The sequence below is a fragment of the Sinohyriopsis cumingii genome, chromosome 2 (genome assembly GCF_028554795.1).
Source record: "Sinohyriopsis cumingii isolate HCF-2022 chromosome 2, ASM2855479v2, whole genome shotgun sequence".
NCBI classification, from domain to species: Eukaryota; Metazoa; Mollusca; class Bivalvia; order Unionida; family Unionidae; genus Sinohyriopsis; species Sinohyriopsis cumingii.
Genome location: NC_142962.1, coordinates 31,028,972 through 31,042,412, shown reverse-complemented (window position 1 = coordinate 31,042,412; position 13,441 = coordinate 31,028,972). Strand labels below are relative to the sequence as shown.

The 13,441-nt window shown below is 35.0% G+C and overlaps 1 protein-coding gene across 1 annotated transcript in view; it reads left to right on the top strand.

Moving 5' to 3' along the window:
* LOC149804567 (N-acetylated-alpha-linked acidic dipeptidase 2-like) overlaps positions 1-7,173 on the top strand; it is a 44,988-nt gene extending 37,815 nt beyond the window's left edge. The window contains exons 16-17 of the mRNA XM_089941621.1: positions 945-1,037; positions 1,920-7,173. Of these exons, the coding sequence (XP_089797747.1) occupies positions 945-1,037; positions 1,920-2,127 (301 nt within the window). The 3' untranslated portion in view covers positions 2,128-7,173. The remainder of the gene's footprint in view (positions 1-944; positions 1,038-1,919) is intronic.
* Positions 7,174-13,441: the final 6,268 nt, after the last annotated feature.

The following is a 13,441-nucleotide window of genomic DNA, read 5'->3' as shown; positions in this document are numbered from 1 at the left end:
CTGCTCTGTACCCTGCACTGGCTATCCATTCGATCCAGAATCAAACACAAAATTTGTTCTCTGTGCTACGTTTCACTGACGGACTCCAGTCCAACATACCTATCCGACCTCGCACGTGTGTACACACAAGCAAGATACTTACGCTCCTCTTCTGACAATCGTATGCTCAGTATTCCCAATATGAAAACAAAGTCATATGGACAGCGTTCTTTTGCATACCAGGGCCCAGCAACGTGGAATGAATTGCCCACTGAACTTAGACACAAAGACACAGTGATCCCATTCAAGAGTGCTGATAAAACTCACTTATTTCGACGGCAAGAACAAAATTAAAGACATAATCATTTTCCCTGCCTTAAATATTTACAGCATGTTTTTGTTTTCTAATTTCATGGTGTTTGTTTTCTGTAATAATATTATATATGTTTTTTATGCTATAGGTGTTGTCTAATGTTGTAAAGCGCTTAGGGCTTCTAAAGATTAGGCGCTATACAAAGTCATTATCATCATTATCATTATTATTATTATTATTATTATAAGCAAAATGTGGTTAAAGAATACATCGGGTATTTTTATTTGATTAACATCGATAAATACGTGCAATGCAACTTACCCAAAGTCCCAGATCACCGGTATCTTGAAAATCTGCTGAAATACTCTTTTTAATTTGATCTTAGCTTTGAATTCTATTCCAACAGTATATATAACGAGTTTTTGCACTATATTAACCCCAGCTAAATAAAGCATCAATTACTTGAACTCACTGAGGACATGATAGTGGCTTGGTTTTCAAGGGGTTTATATTAATGGGAAAGATAAACTAAAGACTAAAGTTCGGTGACGAAACCGTCCTGGTCTATTAAAGAATTAATTCTGATTTCAAGGACCAGGAAGGTATACGTGTAATTGCTTACCGAGTAATTATTAACTTTTATCTCACACAGCCCATTGGCAGTGAGGAAGATCAACGATCAACTGATGAATTTAGATAGGGCATTTTTGGACCCGGCTGGGTTACCAGGAAGACGACTGAAAAGGTAATTAGCATACATTTAAACATTGATAACGTAATAAGACACCAGTTAGGTATATCATGTAACAGACATATTGACTACTGAATTTGCCATATATCCGTCAAATCTCTTTAATCATTAAGGTACTGCTTTGTGTTCATTCACAATTTATTTTATGTTACAATGCTTTTAAATATAAAATATAAATTCTGCAAACATATTAACCCCTGTCAAGACTGGAATCCAATGGAACAGATAAATCGTTCAGCCTGAGAAAAGCCTCATCATATTAAGATTATTTCGAAAGACCTGTAAAATGTAATATACTTAGTGTAATGAATATATCCAAATGCACGTTTTTGTTTATACCAACTTAAGGACGGTATTCACCAATGATAGCATACTCCCGAGCTGTTTCTCACCATATATGAAATGTTGTTTTTATAGGTTCATGTCATATCACACACACACACACACACACACCAACAAAAAAATAATAAAACGTTATTATCAAGACACGATTTGTTGTTTATTACAATAAACTGCATGATTTTAGTGCCCAATTTATATTGTTTGAATGCTGTAAGTACAGAAAAAATGCATTGCTTACAAAATACAAATAAAATGTTAACATGCAAAATACGTTATACTTTTGTGAAGGTTCATATTCATGACCACGTGGTCTTAAAGCTATGCCCACTACTATTTATTGGTACAGAATATACAGTGTTTCTGGTTTCAAAGTTTCCATTTTTGTGGCATAACTAAGTGGTTAAAAGTTGTGATATCGTGTACTGATCACTAAAATTATAAAACGAGAAAGGGATTGGGAAAAAAGAAAAAATGGTCTCAGCAAACATGCATACATGATGAGAAGCATTTCGGATTTACTATTGTGTTTTTCAGACACATTCTGCTGACGGAGAGTACCATTGATAACTACTCCGGAGCCAGTTTCCCTGGAATAGTTGACGGTTTGTTCGAGATCAACACGGCGTCGAATTCCTCTGAAAGATGGGAGATTCTAAAACGCCATTACTCTGTTATATTATTCACGATCCAGTCGGCAGCATCGACACTGAAAGACGTGTCTGATTTTATGTACAACTACTAGGAAATCAATTTAGTTATTCAGAATGCTCAGTTTCAGGTAATTCGGATTTCCTGACTTCTCACAATAATCCCAATTATAGAAGAAGAAAGCACGGAATGTTTCGTCACCGAGACCGTCAAAACATTAAAATCATAATAATATATGGAAAAACTCATTATTTAATGACATTTTTCATATAATCTTTCATGATAATAATTAAATATAAAGTCATGCTTTCTTTGAGGATCCGATGATACAAGACATACTAGTCATATTTTAACGTTGAAATTTACAAAAAATAACAATTGCTCTTAAGAGATTTCACTCGACAAGCAATGGGCTAATAGCAAGTTCAGCAAAAGGGGTATTTTACACGTCAAGCTGCATACACATTCAGACATAAAGTATAGAGACGTTGCCATAAACTGATACGTAACTTACACATCACACACAAAACATACATACGTTACCATACATTGATCCATAACATACCTATCATAAAGTATAGAGACGTTATTAAAAACTGATAGATAATTTGCACTTCACACATAAAGTATAAAGATGTTAGCATACACTGATACATAATTTGTACATTACTTAAAGTATGATACATACATATCACACATTATGTATTAAGACGTTACCATACACTGAAACAAACACATCACACATAACGTATAGAGACGTTACCATACACTGAAGCAAACACATCACACATAACGTATAGAAACGTTACAATACACCGATGCATACACAGATATATAATTTACACATAACACATAAAGCATGCAGATATTACTATACACTGATACATAGTTTATATATTTAAAATAACAATTTAAACATACATTGAAACGTTTTTGAGACCCATTTGACGACCACATACACATATAATACATGCCATAATATAAACAGATCATTACAAATTGGCACAACACCAGATTCATACATCCGTACGTACAAGCATACATTTAAGAAATATTTATTGGGAAAACAAAATAAGGATGTAAATGTATGTCCTGCAGAAAAGGTTGGTAAATACAGAACTAAGGGGTTACAAGATAAAATTATTTTAAAATCGAAGACTACAAACGGACTAGAAGCTGACTTTTGAACTGATTCAAACTAAGAAACAGAAAGAAAAACAAACCATAAGTTAGAAATTAGGCTCTAAATACCGTAAACAGTAATACAAATAACAGCAACAATAAAAACAGAAAACTGAATTGTGCTGTAAGGACAGAAAAACGGTTATTTGCATAGGCTACATGTATAGCCCTTTACGGTAACCTCATTATCTGCCCTTTACTCCGAACCCATTGGAGGATACGCTATAGCATTTCCGGTAGCTATGGCGGCTGGTCGACATTCACCGATTGCGGCACTGACGTGAATGAAATGATTTTTCACGGCATGGGCAAACTCTGTTGTTCGGCCACACACTGTAATTACAACGAAAAGGTGATTTATAGTTAAAAAGTAACACTGCACATGTTTCCAGTGTGAAAAAAATTTAAGATCCATTTCGGCATTTCGCATGAGCAGCACAAAACTGGAGACCATCAAGTTGTTTCCCTCCACACGCACACCCACACGTCAACAAACAGAAGAGATATAAAGCCATAGATGTAAGTTATTGCATGTTACATACTTTTAAATATTATTGTTTAGGGTTAAACAATGCCGCTTTGTAATTTGTACAATATGAATGTTTCCCATTGGACGAGTATTTACAAATCAGGATATGTACTTTCTAATTAAAATGAACTCAAATCGTCTTCCTCCTCTTGAGATGTTTAAATATGTTCCTCTAATACTAAAACATCATCGTATTTCACTGAAAGTTCAACCATATTCAAGGCTCTGAACATTCATCATACCTTGAATTGCACTGAAAAGCCTCTTTTTATTTCTGATAAAAGTAATTATATTTCCTACAATCTTGGGAATTCAATATCATCTACAGTCGATGGTGCACTATTTGAATTATATGGAGTTACTCTCATACTTTCTAATATCGTGACTGCTAATGAAAATATCATGAAAGCCAGAATTTCATCAAAATAAAGATAATATAAAATCTCAATTTGAGGAGCAATTTTAAAAAAATCTTGATGAAACTGGATTATGACAGGAATTATCAAAACTACAAGGCTAGGATACAAGTCAAGTAATAAAACAAGAAATTTTACTGAATTAAAAAAAACAAAGGAAGACAAACGAAATGTTAAAATTTCAGGCGAAATTGCTCTCTTCTGCATATGACTTAGTTTTATGGTAGTGCAACCATCTATCCACACTGTCCCAGGTAATTTTTACTTCACCCGAGATTCATTCATGTGAGAGGGGTTAGACATCACTAAGCACTCCGTAAAGATAAACGTAACTAAATAAAAAAACTCTTGTAAAGGACGAATTCATTAGTGGTATGGCAGGTATCCTCTTGCACGGTAGCTTGATTGCCTGCTGGATGTGGTAAGTACTTAATACGAGATAGTGCTTCAAAGGAGATCCAGATCCACAGAGCAAAATGCCTGAAGGAAGCCTTGTCCTACCTTTAATTTTTCACCCTAGGCCATTCACATATTTAATTGTACCTAAAATAATAACGGAAATAGTTCTTCTGAAAACTTTTAGAGAGATATACGGCTGCCATGCCATATACGATTATCTAAACTTCTAATGCGATTGTTCAAATTAATGCAAATGGAGTGTTGGTAATCCTGCCTTGCACGCAATTCATCATATAATCTATTATAGTTCTCATGAAGGGCTTTACTTTTCATATGTCTAGCTTAAGATTAATTTACGTATAACAAAGGTGTATGACCAGGTGCTAGTGCAATTATTTTAATCGAGAAACACATATTGTTTTCTTCTGAACAAAATATTTTTCTGATTATTTTATTCTATTTTATTCTATTCAACTAGGCATGTCGGATAAAGCTTTTACTATAGTTTCTTTACTAAGAATATATGAATGAATTGTATTATCAGCAAAATAATGAATGTATATATTGCTTGAAGATCAATGCTTAAAATTAGTATAAATTTTATAATGTGTAGCTTGTATTCAGACAAACGTGATTGAGCATAATCAAATCCATAAATAATAATGCTTACTGTTTGTGGTGTTTTAAAACCAGAAACTGCATCTAATAAAACGTTTACTCGTTTTACAATGTCAGTTGTGTGGTTTAACTGTCTGTCTCTCTATGCATGTATGTGTGTAAGTATGTGTGTGTGTGTGTGTGTGTGTGTGTGTGTGTGTGTGTGTCTTTAGGTATACTTGCGAGGACCTGATATTGGTTGCACACCAACATCTCGAGGACATGACTACATTGTGAGGACTTACACACTAGTCCTCGAAATGAAACTTCGGAAACTAGTTAAGAATGATCATAAGAGAAGAACCACGAGTTATTGATAAAGCCCTCACAAAGTCGGTAATATGTGATAGAGAGTTACACAATCTGCTGTCTTCCTCTGGCACTGCTCTCGTGTCCAAACGTTTAGCCAGTCAGATGCGCTTGATTTCTGATTTTTGTTATCCAATTAGGACATCGCTTCTCTGCAGTGTCACTGTAAATTTCATAAACAAGACTCATAAACATAATTATTTGTTTTATTAGTGATTCTAAATAAAAAAAATAATTATGTAATAATGGTAAACTGGAAATGCCATGAGAAGGTGCGATATTTTAAGCCCGGTGCGAATGATATATTGCGATGCTTTTAGCGCGTGATTTTGTGTGTACATGGATTTCATTGCTTCGCGACTAAAGACACTTAACTCTTGAAAGACGGCAAGACGTACTGGATGAAACTGGTAAGAAACAAAAAAGAGTCGTAATAAATGCATTTATAATATTCGCCCAAGACCGGCCGTTCGCTCTTTCATTCGTTATCATCCGTGATAACGTGCTTATATCCCTTTCCCACAATGAGCTTGTCCACAGGGGCTCGTGTCGTTGCTTAAAATTGACCTGTCATACATGTACTATATAAATACTACAAGGGAGGACACTTCTCTCCTTCCTAGCGCGACCTACTTAAGAATAAACACTGATATTTCAAGCTACGCTTTGCATAGCATAATAAATTTGGCACCGATATTTAGCTCAGGCATTCGACTGCTTATCCTTATAAAAATTTTGACTTAATATAATAACTTTAAGGAATGCCAACTCATTTTCCCACGGTACTCCTAAACATGGTCCTGATCGCGCCCTTTGAAAGCGCTGAATGGAATACTGTCCTCACATTGGTTAAAAGAAAATGACGACCTGCATTTATATACAACTTCTTTTCAGCTGGCCGATGAAAAGGTAGTATTTCATTCAGGGCGTTGTTATTGCATATTAAGCCGGTGTTATCAGGGCCATGTCGAACGGTACCGTGCGAAAATGATTGTACTTAAGGGCCCAACATCTAATTGGAATTATAGAACAAATAATTTAAATTTTGTTTGTTTCTTTCTCTGAATAAGTAAAGATGAAATTATTTGAATTACTCAAATACATTTACACTTTACAAATGAAATTGTCTCGCATTTTGATGTTCTACCAAAAACAAATTGACAGTTTGACATCTCATCAAGTATGGGAGGAACTACTTTGTCTGACTATAAAAGAGATTGTCCACGCAGACAGTAAAGATAACTAAGATGATGTTTTCATCTAACAAAGCAGTAGTATTGCATACGTCTTCCTGTGATGCCACTTTTGTCAAGACTCCTCCCCTTTAGATGGAAGTTTAAGTCTTTTCATTTATCCAATACTCTAGATTACCCTCAATGGCAAAGGTTTTTAATTTATTTCACTTTAATACCATTATATCAAACATTGTAAATATAGTTCATGAGTGGGCTCAACATGCAGGATGTGGCCAGATTCTTGTATTTATTCAATAATGATATACAACTTGACTGAAATGACTTTCGTTTTGTTGCATCTTTTATAGTAAACATGTTTGGTTATACAGCCATTCACTATATGCAATGAAATATGTGCCATATTCATGTATGCTTATCTGGATGACTTAATTAAATTATAATGCAAATTTAAATATTTAATGTTTTCTTTTTCTTCTCATCTTCCAACTGTTATTTATTTTAAATTCTTTGATTTCAAACATTGTTTAGTAGGTGGGCATAGCAGTTCAGTAAGTGGATCGCTGTGTTTCATAAACCAATGGTCATGATTTCGCTACACTAGTGAGGAAGAATAAAGCCGCACTCTGTGCCCTGAATTAGATAACTTTAACTAGATTTATTTTCTCAGTTACTGGCAATGCACATGACATTAAAAGACTATGAGAAGCTCATGTGTCCCTTAATATTTTAATAGGGATAGGCTTGGCAGAATTGTCCACAAGTGATATTAGAACATTTCAATATGAATGGCTTATAATTCTCAATAATTAAATCAGACTGGTTTGTTCGACCCAACAAATGTATTGCTTTCAATACAGGACTGTGACCTTGTCCTCTTAAAAATAGGAGCATTTGGAAAGTCTGTCTTTATTACGTTGCTTAATTTTCATTATATAGCAATCAGAAATAACATGCCCTTTCTTCTTGCAATAAGAGCACATAGTAAGAGATACAGATTCCTTATCGGTCTTGTCATAAGTTAGTCTGATGAATCAACCCCACAAATCTGTGTTGATACTGATGGATAGTGTTGTGGGTCTGATGTCGCTTGTTCATTAAACTATGCAATTTTGCTGCATGCGAATCAGTCCGGAACAAACTCGCGTACACTTTAGACACATACCGGTAATTGGTAACAGCCATATCAAGCGCGAAATTCGAAATAGCCACAGGACCGATGATTGTGCTATTCCAGTGGATTTACAAGTCATCAAACATAAGATTTGCTCAGGAAATATAATCTACCTGTCACCAAAAGAACCCGTCAGCCGATGGTAGAAGCACAGCCACGAGAAATACCGATAAGTGTATAAAATATACATTGATGTGTGCAGAAAAAATTGGATGCTGATAACTGCAGCTTTTAATGAAAAGGTAATATCAGCCCCTCACCAGAAAATCAATATCATCTCGGGTGAAGAGCTGAGTTATCGGTTAAGTCATAAGCATGATACTTAAAACGTGTGCCAGATTGAGACTAGAACGTACTGATACGAGAATGAAATGATTTTTACCAGAAAACTGCTGAGAGGAAGACTTACAGACAAAAGAAACTTTTGAGTCAAGGAATGCTTATCAACTGCATGAGCTTCATTCTCTAACGTTTCAACCTACAATTCGTCAATGTAGGTCTTGGCGTCACTTTGGACGCAATTATTGAACCTTTCAACTAAAATAACCTGTCTGAGGTTATCGAAATCTTGATCAACCTTTTTGGTTAAGCACCACCGATCCAGTGTTTCTTTTTCTTTTTCACTTGCAAATTGGACATGGTTCTGTCCAGTTTCCATTTTGCAGTTCCTACCCTTTCTTAATATGCGTCAGGTACAAACTCATAACTCTTCAAGACACATTTCTTAGCCACATCATAATTAACACTTTGTGTAATGACCATTAAGTGTAGACTTTAATAGCGTTGTCAATAAGTACACTTCGTAAAAAATAGATTCTAATGCTCTCTTGGCCATATTGATCTACTTCCTCTTCTCTAAAAAATATTGTTACTATTATTATGATGGCATCAAAACACAAGCTTGTATGTTGTTGTTGTTGTTATAGGGTTTAACGCCATTTTTCAGCACACGATAGGCTATACATCGCGGCCAGTATTAATGGTGGAGGAAGAACGCGGGAAAACCCCGGAAAGAACCACCGACCCACGAGAAGCTACCGGCAAGCTTTCTCACATATCCACATTGGCCGAACCCGAGACTCGAACCCAAGCAGACAGAGGTGAGATGGCAGTGATCCGTGACGGAGAGCGCTTTAGACCACTCGGCCACTCGTGGCCCCAAGCTTGTATGTAAAGGGATGGATTGCTGCTTTCCACTTTCAGTTCTAATTTTTAAATCTAAATTGCATTTCTCTTTTTTCTTTTTCTCTCTGTATTTCCATCTCTTCTTTTTTATTTTCATTTGTCTATATTCTCTTTTGGTCTTTCTCCCCTTCCTCTTTCTGTAACTCTCTCTTTCTGTGATTGCATTTGTCTTTCTAATCTTCAAATGAATTCTAGTAATGATCCAAACACATTCCAGTTGTGAACTTGACGATATGTCAATAGCCTCGAATACGCTAATGTGCCAACAGTCTTGATGTATCATGATGATATGATCCATAATGTCTGAATGAATTCAATATGATTCCAAAATAGTAATTTAGTCGAAAAAGTAATAATGAGCACCTTGAAAAAATCAGTGAATAATTTCAAGAAATAAATCCTCTGAAATATTAACTTAAACAACCTAAATTGATTCTTCAAACACTGATATTAAGATATCTAATAAATAAGTTATGTTTACTTCTGCCATTGTAAAAAATACCCCAAACAAACTTAAGACATAAAAACAGAACCTGGTTAAAGATTATTTTCTGAATATTTTAATTTGTAAACAAGGTCAGGTCTCTTATTTAAACTTCAGTAAATAATATGTAATGCAGCAGGCACACCAGGAATTCCCAACAGGAACACCAGTGTCCTAAATTTAAACTCGAGTAAACATGTTTACCTCCAGTAATAATGAATATATAATCTAAAATCATATAGAAATATTAACTATGTATTGTTTACACACCAATAAGAGTTTTGTCAGGCAAGCACTAAACTCAATTACTGACCAAGGTCAGTCTCACAGTTTACATGACAAATAATCATGATTAAAGGCCAACACAATGCAAATTAAATATACCTCACAAGATTTGTTACATGTTTTGAAAGTTGTGGCTTAATATTTCAGCGGTATCTAGAACAGTGGCTCCCAAACTTTTTGGGGCCACCGCCCCCGTTGATTATCTTCAGCGCACCTACCTTACCCGGTAAAAAGCATTATTCAGCATTAGCGTCCCCCACCGTAATAACCATGTCACCTCCCGCGGGTGGGGGGAGGTACCCCACTTTAGAAACAACGGATCTAGGGTCTCGGCTACTTCCTAAATTTATAATGAGAAAAACAAATCCTTGCATTGTACCACCTGTATAATATGTACAATGACAGACCTCCACCAGCTTTGCTTTTATTGCAGAATACTACTGTAATAATGCATTCCTTGAGAACAGAAAGGGAAACTGAAGTTTACAGCTATATGAGGTTCCCCGTAAAGTTGTCTAAACAATGTATTTCAAAACTGATATAGGGCATGACTTTGATCAAGGAGAAGGGAGAAAGTGAATTGAAATTTACAAATGTACAGAATTCCGCTCCACTCCTTAGTTCGAAAATGTACTTGAAAGAAGATAATGATTGGTGTCTAATTTAGAGCAACGAGGAGAGGAATCCCTAGCACATTTCATAATTGTCTCAGGTAATGCCTTGCTTCCACGGTGGTATTTTGCAATAAAATCCAATGATATTGTTCAGATATTCAGATGCACGATCAGTTTAAGTAAACTATGCTTCATTGGTTCTCTCCCAGCTTCATGTTGGGTCCTTTACTAGCATACATTTTTTAGTTTTAATAATTTAATTTTTTTGTGTCAGATACTCAATGTCAGAGTGACGTTTGATGAGGAGTGAAACTTTTAAGATAACTAACACAAATATCTTCAATTAATTAAACACCTAACAACATTTAAGATTTTAAAACATGTTTTCCATTTCGGGTAATAAAGCTGCAGATAGCAGGGACTGATGTTAGATTAAAAATAAACTGACACATTTTCCCCCTGGTGGAAATATATCATAAGGGGTGTCGACGCAAACGGATTTTTAATGACGTTTCAGTGATGCATATATAATTCATTTATGTATAATAGTTATAAAAATATGGTCAGAAAACACAAATCTGACAGCCTGATCTGATGTGACACAGCTTCGAGTTGTTTGTTACCTTTAATTCGTCTACTACACGCTTATTTGATGTCAGAAATACATATTTGTTACCTTCTGGAAAGGAAATTTTAAAAAACTATCTCGTCATAACTACTCTTTGTTGATATCTACAAATATTCCCAAAGAGTCGATAAGTGGAGCTCCTTAGTGGCAAAAATTACAGGACGTGATGAAACCTCGCTATACATTGAGATTATACGCTCCAGTCGTTCATGCGCTCTTGTGCTTCAAGGACAAGATTTCCCACAAGGAAACTACATTAATGTTTATCATAATCAAATCAATTTTGTGGTTATTACTAGCATCACAAGATTTCTAGGAGTAGTGCCATTGGTCCTTAACTTCCAGAACTTGCAGTTCGGAACGAAACAAGTTAATTAATCGACTTGCAAGAGAACATTGTTCAGTCCAACCTATTATAAGCAACATCTCCACTCCTAGAACAGAACACTGCATGTTAATTATTGATAATGTGCATCACTGGTGGACATCTTGTTTCAACAAACAGTTAAAGTCACTCCTTCGTCCAGAAAATGTATCCTGGTGCCTAGTTGTCTACTTCAATCATTCCATTCATAGACATGACAATGAATTCGAGAAGTATTTTTAAAGGACAATCAGAATAACAATAAGAAGAAAAACAGCGTGGATTTTATATATTGTTTTGGTTTTTGATTGTTTTTCTTTGCTTTGCGTATTCACAAGAGACTGGAAATTCACACTCATACTTTATGTGTTGCTGATGGTAATTGTGACAAGTGTATTTAAGAGTCTTTATTTTGTCACTGTCCAAGCTGTAGCAGGATTCAAGAAGGACGCAAAAAAGAACCCTTCAGATGAGAACGATAGTAATCTCGAGGTCTTTGAAAATAGTTTTATATATTTGTTGTAGGTTACATTAAACGTTTGTTTGTTATGTACTTATTGTGCACGTTCGTTTAATAATTGTCTTACTTGAAAGTAAATATCAAATCAATAGATTGATTTAACTATTTCTCATATTATTATTATCTCGTAAAATAAATTCTCTATAATTTCTTATCATAAAGAGTTCCCTTGATAGTTTTGAGGTGCATGTGTTTACTAATCTTCAGTTTGGAAAGATTTTCTAATGGGTCATGCAATTGTTAGGCAAAATAGAGACTATGCCAGTTTGAAATTAGGATCTCGTTAGTGTTTTGTGTGTTAGTTTATTGGAGGAAATTGTTTGTTGCACTTGCACATTTAAGAACTCTACTGCAGAGAACGACTGTTTTCTTGAAGTCCATAGAAATAAAACATTGACATCAGACTCGCAGAGTGTTGCTTGATTCGTAATGAGACCTTTTGCGTGTAAAGGCTGTGTAATGATGGTATATATCACATTTGCGCATGCATTTAGAAAATCTCTGGTCTGTTAGCACTTGCACTTATATAGGAGATTCCAAGACACTTCCAAATACAAAAACGAAGCCTGGTATGCGGCTTCTAAAACTTACACTATTTGTGTGTATCATCTTTATTACTTAAATTAATGTCTTACTGAAATAAAAGCAAGAATAGTGTTTCGAGTTATACGAGGGTAGGAACTGTTTAAATAATATCCCAGCCCTACCGACCAGAAAATAATTTGCTGATCCCTTATTTTCTTATTTTCGCGAACAATCGTAAATGTAAAGAAAGTGTAGTTTAATTTCCTTTATAAAATGATCAGCTGCTCGTAGAACACTAATGTCATACTCAGATGACGGTGACTTAAATTTATAGCTCAGAAGCATATTTTGCTATACATTATTCATAAATGCATGATACTGTTCAGTAGTTATAAAGTTAATTGGATCTTTCGCGTATCACCATGACACGGTAAAACTTGAAACCTCCGTGTCAAGCATCGCATTTCTCGAGGAACACACTTGTTCGGGCGACCTTTGTATCCTTAAATATCAGCTTCAGTATAATATTTTCTATCGTTATTGCTACTACGTTCCTTCTTTACGATTCCGTGTATCAATCTTACCATGTATAGGCATTAGACAATGAGGCAGGTAAGTTTAAACCAATTTGGCATATATAATGTAGACCCATTCAAACGATAAGAAAGCAAACAGACGAATATATTTCTGAATCTATATAATAATATTATACAAGCATGTGTGTGTTGTTCAAAGTGCCTTTAAGCCAACAAAAACAAACCAATTCGTCTTAACAAAGTACATTATCCTAAGAAACAAAGGACTACTTAATATTTGAATCAAGCGGGTAATAATAATGAAAGACACTGGATGATCATGGAGTGCTAGGGCGAAATAAATATATGCTTATCACGATGCCTACTATATGATTAATAGTGCTCCGGGTAATTGGGGAATGGTATGGC